At 56.5% G+C, this 19,454-nt stretch overlaps 1 protein-coding gene across 4 annotated transcripts; it reads left to right on the top strand.

The window, feature by feature from the left end:
* The first annotated feature begins 941 nt into the window (after positions 1 to 941).
* On the top strand, positions 942 to 19,405 carry Mapk8ip1 (mitogen-activated protein kinase 8 interacting protein 1). Of its 4 annotated transcripts, none has more exons than XM_090347840.1 (12): positions 942 to 1,097; positions 10,705 to 10,810; positions 12,418 to 12,720; positions 14,239 to 14,320; positions 14,694 to 15,506; positions 15,610 to 15,703; positions 16,084 to 16,256; positions 17,623 to 17,732; positions 17,912 to 18,028; positions 18,191 to 18,261; positions 18,341 to 18,439; positions 18,714 to 19,405. In XM_090347840.1, the coding sequence occupies exons 1-12, from the start codon at positions 997 to 999 to the stop codon at positions 18,784 to 18,786; spliced, it is 2,142 nt and encodes a 713-aa protein (XP_090203966.1). In that variant the 5' UTR covers positions 942 to 996; the 3' UTR covers positions 18,787 to 19,405. The 4 variants fall into 4 exon arrangements, with proteins under 4 accessions (XP_090203966.1, XP_090203967.1, XP_090203968.1 ...); XM_090347841.1 differs by having other exon boundaries at positions 943 to 1,097; positions 15,628 to 15,703; XM_090347842.1 differs by lacking the exon at positions 942 to 1,097 and adding an exon at positions 9,316 to 9,409.
* The last annotated feature ends 49 nt before the right edge of the window (positions 19,406 to 19,454 follow it).

The following is a 19,454-nucleotide window of genomic DNA, read 5'->3' as shown; positions in this document are numbered from 1 at the left end:
GTTTGGCTGGTGAGAGCCTGACCTGGGACTTAGGGTTTTGAAGGAGAGACCAGGAGGAAACCACACCCCAGCACCAGGGATGGAGGGAACAGAAGGAACCAGGAGTGTGGCAGGAGGCAAGAAGCCAGCTCCAGGTGTGTGGGTGTAAAAGGTGTGCCCCACAGAAAACAAGGTTGAGGTGCTACATGAGAACAGCACAGAAAGCCCTGGCTTGGGGAAGGAGGCGTCAAGGGTTGAGAAGCCGAGGGCTGGACTCAGCCATGAGTAGCTGTTTTGGGGTAAAGGGGACTCATCTTGGGGCAGGACAGCAGCTCTCAAAGGGACAGGAATGAGACAGGTGAGGCAGAGGAGCTGGCCTACTCAGCCCCTATTTCTATTAAATTCCATCCCCCCCCAGTCAGAGGAGGATTCATGGTTGTCCCCATTTCACAGATGGGTGCGCTGAACCTTAGAGCTGTGAGGTCACTGGCAAGGCACCACTGCCTCTCCACCCACCTAGCCAGACTTCGCACCACCCCTCCACACCTGTCTGCTCTCACCCGCTCCCCTTTCTGTTCCTCTCCCACCTTCTTTGTTTCTCCTGTGGAGAGGAAGGACGGACTTGGGGGGCCAGGGTCCCCAGAGTTACTCCGCTCCAGGCCAAGCCCATGCCCAGGACCCGGGTCTTTGCGGGGGGCTGGGGGAGGGGGCCGAGTCTGGACTGGATTTAGGGCGGGGGAGGGGGCTTCAGCACCTCGGAGAGCGCCGGGGGCGGAGCCAGGCGCGACGGGGCGGGGCCACGAGACCCCGGCCGGCCGGGGGCGCGCACGGGGGCCCACTCGTCGGGCTCGCGAGCCGCGTGCGCACCGGAGCCGCGCCCGCCCCGGCCCCAGCCCCGGCCCCGCGGCGGCGGCGGCGGCTTCCTCGCCGCGCCCCCACCTCCCGCGCCGCCGCCGCCACCGCCGCCGCCGCCTCCCGCGCCGCGCTCCGCCCGGATGGCCAGGGCTGCGCCCAGGAATGGCGGAGCGAGAGAGCGGCGGCCTGGGCGGGGGGGCCGCGTCCCCGTCCGCCGCCTCCCCGTTCTTGGGGCTGCACATCGCGTCGCCCCCCAATTTCAGGTGAGACTCCCCGGCCGCGTGCGCCCCGCCCTCCGGCCCGCACCTCTACCCGCGCTGCCCCTCCCCGACCCAGACCTCGGGGTCTCCGGACCCAGCCCGCAGCCCGGGGATGGGGATCTGTCCTCAGGACCGTCAGTCCTTCCGGCCGCCCCAGCCCCTGGTCCGGACCCGCAGCCGCCTCAGAGTCAGGGCGCAGCAGAGTCGGGGTCCGCAGCCACTCGGGGGCCGCCTCCCCAACGCCCCCGCTTCAGCTTGGTCTGGGGCCCGGGGGGGGGGGCGTCCCGGGACCGGCAGGAAGGCCAGCCAGCCCGCCCTGGCTCCCCCGTGTCCCTGCTGAAGGTGGTCCACCAGAGGTGGGGGCTGACGGGTGGCCCGGGGTCCCAGCGACACCCCAAGTCCCTCCCGCAGCCTTGCCTGGCTGGAGGCCCTCATGGCCAGGATCCTCCGTGAATTGGGGCAGTGCCCACCTGGTCAGGTGTGTCTCAGGCAGGTAGGGGAGGCTCAGCCTAGAGCAGGGAATGGAGGAGGCAGGAAGTCTGTGGTAGCCAAGGATGTTGGGGGAGGGGCCCTGCTGCGGTAACTACTCAAGACCCTGACCTGGATGCCCCTTCGTCCCCGCTACCTATCTGGTGTTAAGCCAGGTGGACTTTAGAGACAGGTGGTGGGAAGGAGATGACCTGCCCATGATTCAGTCCCCACCCCATAGGTGAGAGTGGAGAGGTGTGTCACTGACCCCAGACAGAGCTCAAGAGAAGGAATCAGAGATGTACCCACTATTTCCCCAAGCTGGCGCCTTCCCCTCCCCTGGGGCCAGAGCCCCAGCCCATCCCCAGCTGGGTTCTGGCACCAGACTCTACTGTGATCTGGGGGTCGCTGGCTTCCAGGCCCTCATCTGAGCAGGGACCTCTGAGGGTCTCTGATGGCATCATCAGGCCCAGAAACCTCCTCTGAGACCCTGGGCCAACCTGTGACACCAAAGGAGGGGATGGAAGGAAGCTGCAGGTATGTTTGGCTTCTCCACAGTGCTTGAGACTACCCCGGGTGTACCATCAAGGACTTGGATTAAGGGCTGGGAATGTGGCTTAGTGACAGAATGCTTGTCTTAGCGTGCATGAAGCTCTGCCTTCCATTACTCAGTACCACATAAACAGAAAAGGCCAAAGGTGATGCTATGGTTCAAGTGGTAGAGTACTAGCCTTAAGCCAAAGAAGCACAGGGACAGTGCCCAGGTCCTGAGTTCAAGCCCCAGGACTGGCATAAAAGGAGGGGATGGGAGGGGGAACTTGAGTTCAAATCTTTGCACCTCCATGTGTGACCCAGTCACACATTTTGTCCTCACCAGTCCCATCTGTTAAGTGGGCTCCTTAATATTGAGGAGATATGCCCATCAAGTTGCTAACAGCTCTCTGCTAGCTGATGTCTAGACAGCTTATAGAGTTCTCCAGGGCCTCCTCACTCAACCTTCCCAGGGATATGCACCTCAGGGTATTCAGAGGCCAGCCCATTGTAGAGATGAGTCAGAGGAGACTGGAGAAGGCAGCTGCTTGCCTGAGAGCCTGGAGAAAGTTCAGCTGGGTCTGGACTGGAATCTGGTCTATGCTTGCTCAGTCCTCTCTCCCACCAGCCCTACTTCAGGCCCAGAGGAGTCACTACACCCACCTACTTCCCAGCTGCCCCTACTAGGCAGTTATCATGTAGGCTTACTGAGAGGATCTGAGACAGGGGTACTACACAGAGACGATATGGTCAGCTCTGTGCCTGGCAGGGTGAGACAGGCAACAGACCAAACAGCTGAGGCGTGGGCCACCCTCCATGGCACCAAGGCCTGGCTGTGGGAATAATAAGGGCCAGTGTTACTGGCCTGCATGGGTTGCTTCAGCAGCCCCCGGTTGCCCTTTCTCTTTTCTTGCCTCACAGCCCCTGGCCCAGCTCCACAGAGCCCTATGTGCTTGTATTGTCATGGGGTTCCTTGGTAAAGGTGTGGATCTGACTGGCCTGGGTTTAAATCCCTGCCCATCGTTTTTAGTTATCTGCCCCCAAAATCAAGTGCTTAACCTCTCTGAGTAGTCTTTTTATTCTTCATTACACTAGCTTTAGCTCCCGAGTCCCTGCTCAGGGTAGTTCTAAGACTCAGATGATACAACATGTGTTAGTGTTTCAGTGCGTGAGTGACTGTGTGTGAGTGTGCACAAGTGAATATACACACATGCACACACACCCCATGCCCTGGTACAGCTGTCAGTTTCTAGAAGACACAAGGATCCACACCATAAGTGTGGCATCATCACTCAGCCCATAGGATCATTTAACAATAAGAAGCATGAAGCTAGGTACCAGTGGCTCACGCCTGTAATCCTAGCTACCCAGGAGGCTGAGATCTGAGAATCACAGTTCAAAGTCAGCCCAGGCAAGAAAAGTCCATGAGACTCATGTCCAATTAACTACCAGAAACTAGAAGTGCAGCTGTGGCTCAAGGATATAGAGCACTAGCCTTGAAAGAAAAAGCTCAGTACTCAAGCCCTGAGTTCAAGTCCCACAGCCAATGAAAACCAACACACACACACACACACACACACGGAAACACAAAAATAGGACCTTATCATACTTTATCATCCATGCTTTCTAGAGAAAGAAACTGAGGGCTAGAGATGTTAGGACAAGTGGCAAAGCAAGGATTTCAACCTAAGCAGTCTAATTGCAGAGCAGCTCCTCAAAGACAGAGCCCTGGACTGTTGGAGGAGCCTCCGTGGTGGGGTGATGAGAGGAATGACTGGAGCATCTGTTGGTAGTTGGCTTCAATAACTATGTGCAGCTTGATTTTCTGATTACTGAAAACGCCCATGTGGTTACCAGTGGTCATAGCTGCATGTGGGGTGAGGGACTCCCCGCTCTCATTTGACATACTTCTGAATTATGTGGCTTCTTATTCTTATAGTGAGCATGTGTATAGGTTACTTGTGTAACTTGCAAAATGATGAAATGAATTTTAGAAATTAAAGCAAGAGGGACTGGGAGAGAGTGAGGGAAGGGAAGACCCTGTATGAAAGCAAATGTACTCCTTAAGACTCTTGTAATTATAATCCCTCTGTACATCACCTTTATAACAATAAAGCAACTAATATTTTTAAAAGCTGGAAATGGAGGTGTGACTTACATGGGAGAGCAGCAGCCTTGAGTAGAAATAGCTTAAGGACAGTGCCCTAGCCCTGAGTTCAAGCCCCAGTACCGGCAAACACACACACGCACACAAACAAGAACAACAAAAATGATTGCAAAATATGTTCATTATAAAGAAAACTCTAGAAAGGGAAATTTAGAAATGTACATAATGGTACAGTGGCACTGGGGTGAATGGAATCGAGGTGAAGGGGCCAGCCATGCTGTATGAGAAGACCAGTTCCTATTGGAACTGGTATTCGTGGGGGTTCAGTGAGATGTCTGACCTGGGTATATGGAAGGGAGTTGTGGATGGCAGAGACCTTAGAAATCAGCTCATTGGGGCCCAGATGTAACTCACTGGCAGAGCACTTGCCTAGTATGTGTGAGACAGGAACTGTGTTCTATCCTTAGTTCTGCAACCAACCCACCTCAAACTTGAATGAGCCAAAGGTTTCACCAGGAACACAAGTTAGTGATAAGGCTGGGATGGAGCCCAGACTCTGTTCTGTCACACTCTCTCAGGGATAAGAGATGAAGATGTTATGCTATTGGGACCAGTTTGGTGCAGGACCTTCTTGTTTAGCTGTATCAGGTTTGACACACTTGGTTGCTCTTTGCTCATCAATGTTTGCCCTTGGTCAGGTTCCCTAGGGGAACACATAGCCATCAGGTGGCATGACCCCCCACACAAGGGATGGTGTGGAGCAGATAGACTGGATAGTTGTGAAGGATCTGTCCACTCAGGGCAACCACAGGAGGCCAAGTAAAGCTTGCCAAAGGAGCGGGCCATAGCATGTAAGAAGGACCCGAGGGCCAGGTATCTGTGGCTCATACCTATAATGCTAGCTACTCAGGAGGCTGAGATCTGAGGATTGCTGTTTGAAGCCAGCTTGGGCAAGAAAGTGTCTATGAGACCCTTATCTCTAATTTAAAAATAAAAAAGCCAGGCGCCAGTGGCTCACACCTATAATCTAGCTACACAGGAGGCTGAGACATGATCATTGCAGATCCAAGGCCAGCTCAGGCAGAAAAGTCATGAGACTTTTATCTCCAATAAACTATTCAGAAAATGCTGGAAGTGGCCCTGTGGCTCAAGTAGTAGAGCACTAACCTTGAGCATAGAAGTTTAAGGGCAACACCTAGGCCCTGAGTTCATGACCCAAGACTAGCACAAAAAAAAAGAGAGAGAGAGAGAACAGGAACAGGCAGGAAGGGTGACCCCCGACCAGTAGGGCATCATGGGCAAGGCCACACAGGAACTTGTAGGCTGTGTTAGGATACTGGCCTTGTCACTCTCAAGCAGTGGGGACTGGTAAGGAGTCAGGTGGGGGACAGCTATGGGCTACTGGGCAGCGAGGAGACCGGGATGCAGGGAAACAGAACTGCAGCTGCGGGGAGGGCAGCAGCCTCCACGTAGGATGGGGAGCCCAGTGTGGGCTTGGTGGGGGCCAATACCCTAAGTCTATCCTTGAGAGCAAAGGAAAAGAAATCTCCCCAGATTCTGCCATGTCACACAATTGGGGGTCCACAACTACACGTGCACATGTGTGTTCCTCCCCGCATGCCCTGTGCCCTGGTGAAGCTGCAGGTCACATGTTTTGCCATTTTACCCAGTGTACCAGTTGCCACCATCAACATTCATACCACCAGCATGCCATAAGATGGCTAATGCCCCTCTCCTGAGGGTCTCCACAGCCCCCACTCAAGGGCCTCACATGCCTGGTGTGTAAGGGCACCACTTACCTCCAGCATAGTCACCCCAGAGTCAAATCATTGCTTCCCAGAGTTCTGTGTGCACAGCAGTGTTTAACTCGAGCACTTTCCACCCCCGAGGGAGAGCTGTCATTTGGGATTCATGTCTTGGGCTCGATTCGCTTCCTGGAGAGGATACCAGTGTGCTCTTGGTCTGGTAGATGATTCCAGACCCCCAGGACAAACCCAGCCTGAACCCAGTGTGCACCCTGAGCCGGCAGTGGGGATGTGAGGGTTCTGAGAGCAAGTCTAGGCCTGGCTCACCCCCACCCACAACTGCAGCCAAGACCATCTTCCTAGAGGCCCAGACAGCCAACCCCAGACTCTACCCAATGGGGAAGGACACAGGAGTTGAGTCCAAATGAGGACTAGCTTAAGAGATTTGCAAGTCAGAAATCCAAAAAGGCCCAGGATACTCCCAAGTTCATCATTCAACATTCATTAAGCATATTCAGAACATGCTGATGGAGAGAGGAATGATCCCACTTTTGTGGGCCAGCTACTTCTCAGAGGAGACCAATATAGGGGTCATATAACTCAAAGGACAAGCTACAGCCACCCTAGAGCTACCACCAAGAGAACCAAGTGAGCCAGCAGCCATCCAGGATTGGCCTGGGCTGTGGGGTCAGAGTTGCTGTGGACCCTTTGGCAGACAGGAAACTAGAGAGGGGGGAGGGGACTTGCTGGGACCTAGTCCTGCTTAGAGGGCTTTAGTGGCACAGATAGACTAGGTGGCCTCTGGCACATGGCTGGGACACCAGTCACTCCGCTGGCTTTCTCCCTTCATACAGCACAGCCAGCACTCCAAGGCTCAAGAGTGATTTCTCGACAGCCACCCACCTGGCTCCCTCTGGTCTCACTCAGCAAAAGTGCCACCCTTCACCTGGCCCTTACCTCACGTGATCTCCATGCTCAGTCTTGAAACAGTCAATTAGAAAAGGCTTGGCTCCGGAGGAGAGCCTGGCGCAGTATGGGCTGGGGAGTATGGGACACTGAGTCCAGAGCTTGAATCCCAGGGTGAGAAGAAGGAAGGTTCATGCAGGAGGAGAGGCCTGGATGATCAAAGGAGGTCAAAGATCAAGGTGGTCACCAGAGACCAACCTCGTGACACAGGAGCCACCAAATGTTAACCTGGCCTAGCACGGAGTTCTGATTGATTGGTACAGGAGAGAGAAGGAAGGGGACTGAGACCTCCCTGGGCTGTGGTTCTGCTGAGTAGCCTCCAGGAATTCGGCTTGAGGCTTAGGCTTCTAAGAAGATGCACTAGGCAAGGTCAGGAAGGGACCTGATTCCTTTCTGTCCTCCCTTTCCTCTTTCCCCCAACTCTGCCTGCCTCCATCTTCCTTTTCCACAGTTAGCTTGTGAACCCAGAGAGACCAAAGTCCTTCCTCCCAGGAAAGGTTTGCAGGTTCTGACTGGATGCCTAGAGAAGAGGACAAAAGTGCAAGGCCTTGAGCAAGGGGTGACCGGCCAAGGGGCCTTCCTCATCCAGCCTTTGCAATCCAGCTACTCTGTTCTGTTTATCCACTCAGCATCCTGAGGTGGCAGGCAGGAAATGCCCATCTCTTCCTATAGATGGCCAATAGAGGCCAAAGCTCCCAAGCCTTAGTGCTCCTTATCTGTGAAATGGGTGGCTCAGCTCCCTCCTCCAAGGTGGTAAGGAGACACACAGCAGCAAGTTTGAGGCCAGGCAGGCATGGCTTGGAAATGACAGGATTTGCTTCCAGGCCTGACATAGGAGTATTGGGTCCTAGATAAGGGCTATCCTTTGGGTAGGGAGCAGACAGAGCCCCCTAGGACTCTGGGAGCCAGGCACCCAGCGCAGGCTGTCTTCTTCCCATCACTGCCCAGTGATTCCAATTCCCTCTTAGTAAAGGATGATTCCACTGGCTCTGCCCCTTCCCTGTTGTTATGCAAATAAGAGGCCTGAACAGGGGCAGAGCTGCACAGAGACACTTCCAGTGTTTCAGATGCTGTCCTTTACATCAGACAAGCATATATTGAGCACCGAGTGTATGCAGGATGCTCTCCAGAACCAGCCAGTCCAGGCAGGAATTTGGAGGGAAGGAGGGAGAGCAGGAGGAGAGGACATATATTGATCACCTTCTGGGTACACAGTGGGAGATGCAAACCCCATTTACCTTTGGAGTAGTGGGGAGAGGGGTGGGGTATCCATGATGGAGACCTGGTCCCATTGGGTCCCACCTTGTACTCCCTTGCACCCAGGCAGAAGGTGACCCCAGCTGCATAAGAGGGCTTCTGGAGCATTCTTTTGGCCTGCCGTGTGCTGCATTCAAGCTTTGGGTTAGGAACTGGGGAGGAACAATGGCCACCGTGAGGATGCAGAGCAGTAAACAGGAGATTGCACAGCCAAACACAAGCCCAAGAGTAGACACATGCTGGTATGTGGAAGCTGAGGCAGGCAGGCCTGTGGGATGTCTGGGAGGTCAGAGGCAGAGCAGAGGGAGCCAGAGGGCACCTCTAGGGCTGACTTGAGACTCCTGGCTACTGGCTGAGCACCCCATGTCTCTTGTACCACTGGCCTTGCCAGTGTCCTTCCAGGCAGCACTTACTAGTGTAGCCATTGGTTTTCATCCCAGGGCTGAAACATTATCTTAGCCTGGCTGGACTGATGCTGGGGGCTCTGGTTTCTGGGCTACGGCCCCCAACCCCAGCCCACCTGTCTTTATGCACTACTGAAAATAGTGACATGAACACACCAGCCAGCCAGGAGCTGTCTTGATCCCCTCATCTTACCTCCCCTGGCCTCTCACCCTATGAGGTGTGGAGCTAAACCTGTGGCTGTGTGGATGCAGTCCTCATCAGAAGCCCTTCCATCTTCTACCTGGCAGGGTGACGCTGGCCCTTTAACGCAGATCAGGGGCTGGCTTTGGGGGGGAAAACATCCCAGATTTCTGCCATCTGCTGATAAGCTTGGGCCAGAGGGGGCTCACCCCAGCTCTGACAGGGGCATTGGAAGGGCAGGTGGAGACAGTGGCATTGATTGCTGTAACCTGATCCCAGTGGGGGAGAGGCGGAGACGTCGTTGCAGAGCAACGGGGACCGAGGGAGGAAGCGGCTGCAGCTGAGGGCTGGGCCAGGAGAAGCTGGGCCTAGGCTCGGGTCGGCAGCTGCTCCCTGCTCTCCGGCCCATCTATTTTTAATGAGCTCCCCAGGCTTCTGCAGCATCGGGCAGGATGCAGAAAGGCAGGCCCAAGCTGTGAAGGCCAGAGGCCCCAGCCCTGACTTAAGCCCTGGCCCCCCCTACCCCTCTGGGCATGAGAGGGCAGCCCTGGGACCCCACAGCCCCCCAGCTGGGCAGGGCTCTCCATGCAGCTGGTACTGAAGATGGATTCGAGCCCAGACAATGACAGCTGGTTGGAAGATCAGTGGGAGCACTGGTAGGAGGACTGGAGTGGCTGGGGGCTGGGCAAGGGGAGGGGAAGCTCCATTGAGCTCCGGGTCTCGGCCTGAGTGCGGAAAGGCAGGAGTTTGATGGTCGTGCATTACCCCTGGCTGAGCTGGGCCACCACACCTCCTGAATGACCTTGGGCCTGAGGGTTTCCTTCTTGGTGTCTGCTCTCTCCAGGTTGTCTTTGGGAATACCTTTGCTTAGGCATTCTCCCCCAATGTCCTATTGACCCCAAACTAGGCAGAAAGCAAGAGTTAGGGTGAGTGGGTGGCACCACGGTGGCTGGGCTAGTCCTCTACTCCAAGGTGGGCACACAGGCTGGCCTGGAGCCCCGGGAGTGCCAGTTAGTGTTATGGTATACTGGTGCCCAGATGCTCTGTCTGGTTTGTCTCCCAGGGCTTCCAGCCTCAGGCTGGGCCTCTAACCCTGAACTGGTCCTTATACCAGACAAGAAGACTGGTCAGGGGACAAACGAGGAGTACGGCACTGTATCCCCTTCAATGGGTCTACCCAGATTCATTCCCCTTGCTGCTCCCAGAACTCAACAGCTTGGGGGTTTTGTTGTTTTTTCCTGGGTGGGGACACAGGCCATGCCCAGAGGCTGTTGTGCCTGCCTGCAGCACTTTGGGTCTCGGTAGTGTGGACTGCACAGCACAGCACATCACCCTCTCACTCTAGGCAGCCTTTCTTGTTGTTTTTGGTGCCGGTCTGGGGCTTGAACTCAGGGCCTGGGCACTGTCCCTGAGACTTTTCAAGGCTATTGCTCTACCACTTGAGGCACAGGTCCATTTCCAGCCTTTTTTCTTTGTTTCTTTTTCTCTTTTTGCTGGTTAATTGGTGATAGGAGTCTCAGCCTCACAGACCTGGACTGGCTTCAAACCATGCTCTCAGATCTCAGCCTCCTGAATAGCTAGAATTTCAGGCACGAGCCACCAGTGCCTGGCTTCCAGGCAGCTCTGAGTCTCATCTCACCTCTGACTCTCTGCAGAGAACTGGCCTTGGCACCTGCCCTGGCCCTGGGAGGCATTTCTCTGGCAGAGCTGAGGCTCTGAGCAGTTGGGCCTTTTAGAACTGCCTTCTGGTTGGCAAAAGCATGGATGGCTTCCAGCTGGGAGGAGCTGGAGGAACCTGGAGTTCCCATCTCAGCCCAAATCCTTCCTCTGCCTGCTGCTTCCCCTTCATCGGTGCAGGTGGGCCCACTCTCACCCTTTGGGATGATCTGAGATGGCAGCAGACTTCGCAAGCCCTGGTTGTAACTCTGGTATTCATTCCTGTTCCCACCAGGCTCACCCATGACATCAGCCTGGAGGAGTTTGAGGATGAGGACCTCTCAGAGATCACCGATGAGTGTGGCATCAGCCTGCAGTGCAAAGACACACTGTCTCTCCGGGTAAGAATTCTGGGGGTAGAAAGGGGGTTAATTGGGATGTGAGAGCATCCTCATATGTAAAGTAACACACAGGAAATATCCAGTATAGTGCTTGGCTACTTGGTCAGCATTATTTTTTATCTGCCTTGCCAGGACTAAATTGCCCATGTGGAGAGAGGACAGGAGTTGTTCAGATGTGGGACAGGGTCAGTCAAGGGAAACCCTTTCAGGAGAAGCCTGGCAGAGGACTGAGGCTGCACAGGGTGGAGTCCGGTGGAATCTGCAGTGCTCTGGGGGCAGGAAAGGAGCCGAGGCACTTTTGGAAGAGCTCTGATGGCTGCCAGCAGCCACTGCAGCATGCGATGGCTACGCTGCTTGGCCTCCTGGCCACCCTGCCTCTGCTGAGGGGTTGGGCTAGTGTTGTGGCTGCTTTGGGTGCCGTGGTCTTGGCACAGGGAAGATGGAATTCTCTAGTCCCTAAAGGTCTAAATGTTTCCCTGAGATCTCCAACACTTGTTTCCCTGCGTACCAGTGCTGGGTGGGTGGGGGGGTTCCTGCAATCTTTAGATCAGTAAGAAGGGGCCAGGTGGCTAGTCCCTGCACAGGGCCAGGTTTTAGAACTCAGAACATCTCCCCGAATGATGTCTGGAGGCTCTGTCAAGGAAGAGGAAGCTAAAGGGTGAGGATGATGCTCTAGTTCCTGTACCCTAACCCGCCGGGAAGGGATGGAGGCAGAGGCTCTGGACTCTGACATCGCCCTCTCCCCAAGTAAAGCCTTCAAGAGAGTTTCCTGCAATTAGCCAGGATGCTCAGTCAGTAGCTACCAAGGGCCTTAATAAAGGTGGCAGAGGAGGGGAAGTGCAGGCAGGAGTAGGGAGTAGGATTCCATATACATTGGGCCTGTCCTTGCCTCCTTGGCGAGCTGGGCTGGGCAGCAGCCTTGTGACAGGTAAGCAATAAAAGAAGAAAGGTTTGGGGATCTGTCCAAGGTGCCAGGCTGTTGGCGCAGAACTGGGACTAGCAAGCGTGCAGGACTAGGCAGGCAGACTAGCCAAGGGAAGGTCTGGGGGTGCGGGGTGGCTAGGCAGGGTGCTGGGGACGAGGTGGGGGTGAGCCCAGGCCGGCCGCCTGCCCCTCCTCCTTGGCGCCCCTCTTCCGGCTGCTGTGGCCTCCTGGGATCCGCACTGCGGCCTCCGCCGCCTCCCCCTCCCGCCTGGGACTCGGTTTTCCTCAAAAGGCCTCTTCAAATAATCGTCCCTCATCTCTTATGGGACGCGAACCTCCTTGGCGACCCTGGCGTCCCCATGGCAACAGCGGTGATTTCACTCTGGGCTCGGCTTACAACCCGGGTGAGGTCATCGGCTGTTGCCAAGGAAACGGGAGGGTACCAGGAGTCAAGGGGGGGGCCGTGGGAGCCGCGAGGTGCGGATCGTCAATGGCACCGGCGGCGGGGGTGGGGGAGCGGCCCAGTACTGCCTCGTAGGGGAGCATGGGAGCCGTCCTTCGTCCCTGCTCCCCCCACGGCCGCGGAATGGACTCGCCCGGAAGGGGCGGGGCGCCAGGGCCTCAGCCCTGCCCCTCCCCGGCGTGGCTCCGCCCCCTGACGCCCCTCCGTCTGCGCCGCGCAGCCCCCGCGCTCCGGGCTGCTGTCTGCGGGTGGCGGTGGCGCGGGGAGCCGGTTGCAGGCAGAGATGCTGCAGATGGACCTGATCGACGCGGCGGGCGACACTCCCGGCGCGGAGGACGACGAGGAGGATGAAGATGAAGAGCATGCATCGCGGCGATCGGGAGCAGGGCCGCCTCAGGCCGAGTCAGGTCAGGAGTCGGCGCCTCGCGGCCAGGGCCAAGGCCAGGGCACAGGCAGCGGTGACACGTACCGGCCCAAGCGGCCCACCACGCTCAACCTCTTCCCGCAGGTGCCCCGGTCTCAGGTGAGGCGCCGGAAGCGGGAAAGGGGGCGGGGGGGGGCGGAGCGGAGGGGGCGGTGCCTTTGGGCGGGCTTCGTGGGAGGAGGGGGCGCGTCCTGGGCCAGATCCGGCCCACCAGGTCTGGGCAGCGCCAGGAAGGACTTGCGGGTGCCCTGCGCCAGGAACTAGCCTTCCACTCATCAGGGCAGGAAGGGAAGGCCTTCCTGTAGGCGTGGGGGCTCAAGGTGCAAGTACATCTGTCTTGGGAAGGGCCGAATCCAGCCATCTGCGCGTGGAGCCTTGAGAGCCATGGAGGGAATGAAGGGGTCGCCAGGGTCGGTGGAAGGGCTGGAATTAAGAGAGAGGTAGGGGGTGGGAAGGGGAGAACAAGGCTTTGGGGGGTTGGAACGAACGAATTGGGCACTTGGGACATTGCCGGGGGCCTCCCTTGTAGGTATAGGGCTCCTGGCGGCAGTAGGACAGAAACAGGTCAGGAGCAAACTTGTGGGGGGGCGGTAATGGAAGCTTATAGGCAGCAACCAGGCAGCTGAGAATTCTAGAAGGCTAAAGGCGAGATGAAGGATGGAGCTGCTTGGTTGAGTTGGGGGCCTGGGTGGCCCCTGGTGGGTGGCTGGGTGCCAAGGAAAGTTGAATTGAGGCGGAGCAGCTGTGGCCCTTTGTCTTCCAGGCCCAGTCAGCAGAGTAGGGAGATGCAAGGAGCTTGGCGAAGTGGAGCTGCTGGTGCCGCCTGGCCAGCAGGGAAGGGATTGGTCCCTTTCCCAGGATCCTCTGGCCTGGCTTTTGGCAGCCCATCTCATGAATGTGAGGGCTTTGGAGGGTGTTTCTAGGAGAGGAATCCCAAGTTGTGTGGGAGTGGGGGGGGGGTGGAGGGACGTGTGTGGGCACTGTGGAAGGGTACCAGGGTGCCGTGAATGTGGGCCAGGAAGTCCTGGAGATCCAGGAATGAGGGCTGCTGATTACATCTGTCATTCCTCTGTCACATGTGACTGGGGTGTGTGTGGGGAGTGTTATGGAGTCATCATTCAGATGATTCATCCCAGGTCCCCAGGCCAGCTGCTAGGAAAAGCCCTTCCTCTTGCTCCTGGGCAGGGTCTCACCCTGTTCTCCACTCAGGCTGGTTTTGAGTGTCTGACATGTACAGCGTCTGTGGGGGGTGTTGGGCCTTACTGCCTCCAGAAAGCTCCTTCTTCTCTCTCCCACCTCCTCTACTCCTCCACACACAACCATCCCCACTGGGCTCAGGCTGATAAGAACAGCTCCCTGGGGGTTGGCTAACATCCCCAAACCAGAAGGGAGGGCCCTCTAGAGCCAGCAGGCCTATGAACAAGAACAGTGACTTGCTAAGCTCCTGCCTGCTTGCCTGAGGTGGGTTGGAAGTGAGACCCTTGGCAGGGGGAGGCAGGCCGAGAGCAGCACACAGCCTGGGGATGACCTATGGGTAGCCAGATGGGGGCAGGGCCAGGGCCTCTCTGTGCCGGGCACTGCTGACCACTTCACAAGGGCCTTTTGTTCTCTGCACAGGACACACTGAATAATAATTCTCTAGGCAAAAAGCACAGTTGGCAGGATCGGGTGTCTAGATCATCCTCTCCCCTGAAAACAGGTGAGTCAAGACACTTTTCCTGGTGGAGGTATGGCTGAGGCTTGAGCACCAGGCTTGAGTGGAAAAAGCCAAGCAAGTGTGTGAAGCATTGAGTTCAAGCCTCAGTACCATCATCCCAACACACACACATGCACACATGCACACAACCCTTTCCCCAAGCTGGACCTTGCTTGGCCCTAGCTCAGGTCACTGCCAAGAGCAGATCCAGCAGTTGCCATCATCCTGTCTTATTGTGCCCATTTATGGCTGAGGCCAGCCCCAGAGCCTGCCAGAAGAGGCTGTTCTGGCTGTGTGTGATCAAATTGGGAGTGGAGAGGGGTCTCAGGGGGAGGGGAGGGGTGCTTCCCTCAGCTTTGACTCACCTGCCCTCCAGGGGAACAGACACCCCCACATGAACATATCTGCCTGAGTGACGAGCTGCCACCCCAGAGCAGCCCTGCCCCCACCAAGGATCGAGGTACCTCCACCGACAGCCCTTGTCGCCGCACCGCTGCCACCCAGATGGCACCTCCAGGTGGCCCCCCTGCTGCAGCACCTGGTAGCCGGGGCCACTCACATCGAGACCGAATCCACTACCAGGCGGATGTGAGGCTAGAGGCCACCGAGGAGATCTACCTGACCCCGGTACAGAGGCCCCCAGACCCTGCCGAGCCCAACGCCTCCTTTTTGCCGCCGGCTGAGAGTCGAATGTCGATCAGCTCTGATCCAGACCCTGCGGCTTACCCTTCAGCAGCAGGGCGGCCCCATCCCTCCATTAGTGAGGAGGATGAGGGCTTCGACTGCCTGTCCTCCCCGGAGCGGGCAGAGCCACCAGGTGGAGGCTGGCGAGGGAGCCTGGGGGAGCCGCCCCCGCCTCCGAGGGCTTCGCTGAGCTCCGATACCAGCGCCCTGTCCTACGACTCGGTCAAGTACACCCTAGTGGTGGACGAGCACGCCCAGCTGGAGCTGGTGAGCCTACGGCCATGCTTTGGAGACTACAGTGACGAGAGCGATTCAGCCACAGTCTATGACAACTGTGCCTCCGCCTCCTCGCCCTATGAGTCGGCCATCGGGGAGGAGTATGAGGAGGCCCCCCGCCCCCGGCCCCCCGCCTGCCTCTCTGAGGACTCCACACCTGATGAGCCCGATGTCCACTTCTCTAAGAAGTTTCTGAACGTCTTCATGAGTGGCCGCTCTCGCTCCTCCAGTGAGTGAGCCAGAAGGCGGGGGGGCCTGGCCTGGGCACAGCCCAAATGGGGCATTCCCAAGAGCATTCTTTAGCCACCCCTACACCTTGACACCAAGTCTAGTCTGTCCCTCACCTGCAGGCGCAGAGTCCTTCGGGCTGTTCTCCTGCGTCATCAACGGGGAAGAACAGGAGCAAACACATCGGGCCATTTTCAGGTGAGGGCCACACCTTGCCTGGGTCACAGTACATGACCCCCAAGGGCCCCAGCATTGGTGTCCACTCGCACGCAGGAGGACAGTACCAGAGCACGAGATCTAGTGCTGAGGTGTCGAGGAAGGTTACCCACACCCAGAACCTGTACCCCAACTCCCCTCTAGTGGGTGCTTGCCTCCCCATGACCTCTGTTTTTCAGGGTCTTGGTTCTTGGCCTTTGTTTCCTAAGCTATAGTTGCATACCTGGATGGCATGAGTCTCTAGGAACCAACATGCAAATATTAATTGAACTAATGATGCCACCATGGCCACTCAGCCCCAGAGTAGGCCTAGCTGGACCGACCATAGTGAGGAATTCCTTACTTGCCCTCACTGGGGACAGGTTCGTGCCCCGGCATGAAGATGAACTTGAACTAGAAGTGGATGACCCTCTGCTGGTGGAACTGCAGGCTGAAGACTACTGGTACGAGGCCTATAACATGCGCACTGGTGCCCGAGGCGTCTTTCCTGCCTACTATGCCATCGAGGTCACCAAGGAGCCCGAGCACATGGCAGGTAATGATCTGCCCCAACCCGGCATCCCTGGCCCCTCACCTGATACATCAGGCCTGCCTGACTTGCTGCCATAGCAACATGTACTCCAGACCTTGGCAGTCTGGAGGATGTGGCACAAGCAGAGGAGATTGAATTGGGAAAAGTGAGACTCGGGCTGGTAGCCTAGTGGTAGAGTACTTGCCTGGCATGCATGAAGCCCTGGATACACAGAAAAATCCAAAAGTGGTGCTGTGGTTCAAGTAGTAGAGCACTAGCCTTGAGCAAAACGTGTTCAAGGACAGAGCCCAGGCCCTGAGTTCAAGCCCCAGGACTGGCAAACAACAACAAAAGTGAGACTCAGCTGGGCACCAGTGGCCCACTCCTGTAATCTTAGCTACTCAGGAGGCTAAGATCTGAGGATCACTGTTCAAACCAGCCTGGACAGAAAAATCCATGTAACTCTTATCTACAGTTAACTACTATTGAAATAGAGCTGTGGCTCAAAGTGGCAGAGTGCTAACTTTGAGCACCAAAGTTTAGAGACATGGCCAGGAGTTTGGCCTAGTGGTAGAGTGCTTGCCTACATTGCACAAAGACCCAGGTTCAATTCCTTGGTACCACATACATAGTAAAAAGCTGGAAGTGGTGCTGTGGCTCAAGTGGTAGAGCTCTAGCCTTGAGAAATGTCCAAGGACAGTGCTCAGGCCCTGAGTTCAAGCCCCACAACTGGCCAAAAAAAAAAATGTTTAGTGACAGGAGCCAGGAGTGTGGCCTAATGGTAGGTAGAGTGCCTGCCTACCACTGATTCCTCAGTACCACATACACAGAAAAAGCGGGAAGTGGTAGTGTGGCCCAAGTGGTACAGTGCTAGCCTTGAGAAAGCCCAAGGACAGGGCCCAAGCCCTGAGTTTAAGCCCCAGAACTTTCACCCCCCCAAAAGAAAAAACAAAGTTTAGGGACAGTGCCCAGGCCATGGGTTCAAGTCCCAGGTCTTGCACGCACGTGCATACACACAGAACCCAGCCATATTGACACATCTGGGCACCATAGCACCCTCTGCTGGCCGAGTTCCTCCTCATCCCTCACCTCCTCGTCCCTCACCTCCTTTTTTTTTTTTTTTTTTTTTGCCAGTCCTGGTCTTGAGCTCAGGGCCTGAGCACTGTCCTTGGATTTTCTCAAGGCTAGAGCTCTACCACTTGAGCCTCAGCACCACTTCCAGCTTTTTTTCTATGTATGTGGGGTACCGAGGAATCGAACCCGGGTCTTCATGCATGCTAGGCAAGCACTTTAACCACTAGGCCAAACTCCCAGCCCCCCTCACCTCCTTCTGTGGCTTGCTTCTGAGCCTGTTCTGCTTGCTCTGCTGAACCTCATGTTTTCTTTCCAGCCCTGGCCAAGAACAGCGACTGGGTGGACCAGTTCCGGGTGAAGTTCCTGGGCTCTGTCCAGGTTCCCTATCACAAGGGCAATGATGTCCTCTGTGCTGCTATGCAAAAGGTATCTAGTCCCACTCCTTTCTTCTCTCCCAGTGGGGTGCTGACTGGCACTTACTTTATCCTGTCTGGGGAGAAAAGATCACACAGAGACTATGGAAGCCTCAGGCCCAGGCTGTTGGACAGGAATTGCTGATGGAGGCACAGACAGTGCCCTGATGTGGCCCTGTCCTTCTCTGGCAGATTGCTACCACCCGCCGCCTCACCGTGCACTTTAACCCTCCCTCCAGCTGTGTCCTTGAGATCAGTGTGCGGGGTGTGAAGATAGGGGTGAAGGCAGAGGATGCTCTGGAGGCCCAGGTGACTCCCCCTTACCCTTCTTTCTCCCTGGAGCCCCAGCCCCCACAGGAGAGTTGCCATGGTGTGTGTGTGTGTGTGTGTGTGTACATGTGTGTACATGTGTGTATTCCTGCCCCTCCCCCTGCAGGATTCATGACCTGGCCTTTCTTCTCTGTCCTATAGGGGAATAAATGTAGCCACTTTTTCCATCTAAAAAACATCTCTTTCTGTGGATACCATCCAAAGAACAACAAGTAAGTAGGAATGTGGCCCATTATCCTGAGCGGGCCCCGAGCCTGAGCCCCTGCCTCACAGACACCTGTCTTCTCACAGGTACTTTGGGTTCATCACCAAACACCCTGCCGACCACCGATTTGCCTGCCATGTCTTTGTGTCTGAAGACTCCACCAAAGCCCTGGCAGAGTCTGTGGGGTATGTATACGTGTCTTGCCAAGCCCAACCCAGAGCTCACCCTGACTACAGCCCTAGAGCGTCTTCCAGCATCACCACTCAGTCCAGCCCCAGTGCAGAGCCTGGAGGGAGGCTTCCGAGAAACCCGGTGCCTGGCATTCTGCCCCTAGCTTCTGGGCCAGAAACCAGAGCCTTGGGGCCCTGAAATTCCTGCTTGAAGACCCCAGTCACAGGTTGGGTTCCTGTCCTGCCTGGGCGAGGCTCCTGGTGACAGCATGTGCCCCCTGCCTTCCAGACGCGCGTTCCAGCAGTTCTACAAGCAGTTTGTGGAATACACGTGCCCCACGGAAGATATCTACCTGGAGTAGCAGTGCTGCCACCCTCTGCGCGCCCCAGGCTAGAGCCAGGACAGCTGCTGCTGATGGGATGGGAAGGTGGGATCCATTGGCCCAGGGTAGAGGGCAGGGGTTACAGGAGAGACAGATGCAGTTTATTGTAATATATGGGGTTAGATTCATCTATGGAGGCCAGCTCAGGCTGCCCGGGGATTGGGAGGGGACAGGCCTTGGGGGGAGGGTGGCCCTGGCTGTGAAGGAATGCATTCTGGGAGCAGAGGATCCACCCTGTCCTGGGCCTTACTTCCCTGCTAGGGGCTCTGGCTCTTGGCTCCTTGCCTTGATGATGCCCATGCCACCTGCAAGTGCCACCTGCCCCTGTCCCCAATCTCCATACCAGGAGCTCTGAGCTCAGGCTGAGCCCAGCCACCTCCCGAGTACTTTCTAGTAAGGAAATGGCAACGGTGGTGATGAGGTCCCTCCCTGCTGTCCTCGGTGGGACCTGTGGGTAGTCCCACCGCCACCACCCCAGCACGTAGGCCCCAGCAGACCTGGCAGTCCCTAGGAAGGAGGGAGCTGCTGGGAGAGAAGGCCTCCCGCCATGGTCTTGTCACTCGGCCACAACTATTAAAAGTGCCATTTCCTGTCTGGAGCATAGCTGGTGTGTCTTTCTGGACCCCTCCCAGGGTGCCTGTTACGAG

Source organism: Megascapheus bottae, chromosome 16, assembly GCF_031878675.1.
Source record: "Megascapheus bottae isolate mThoBot1 chromosome 16, mThoBot2.hap1, whole genome shotgun sequence".
Lineage (NCBI taxonomy): Eukaryota > Metazoa > Chordata > Mammalia > Rodentia > Geomyidae > Megascapheus > Megascapheus bottae.
This window is presented reverse-complemented; position numbering and strand designations above follow the sequence as displayed.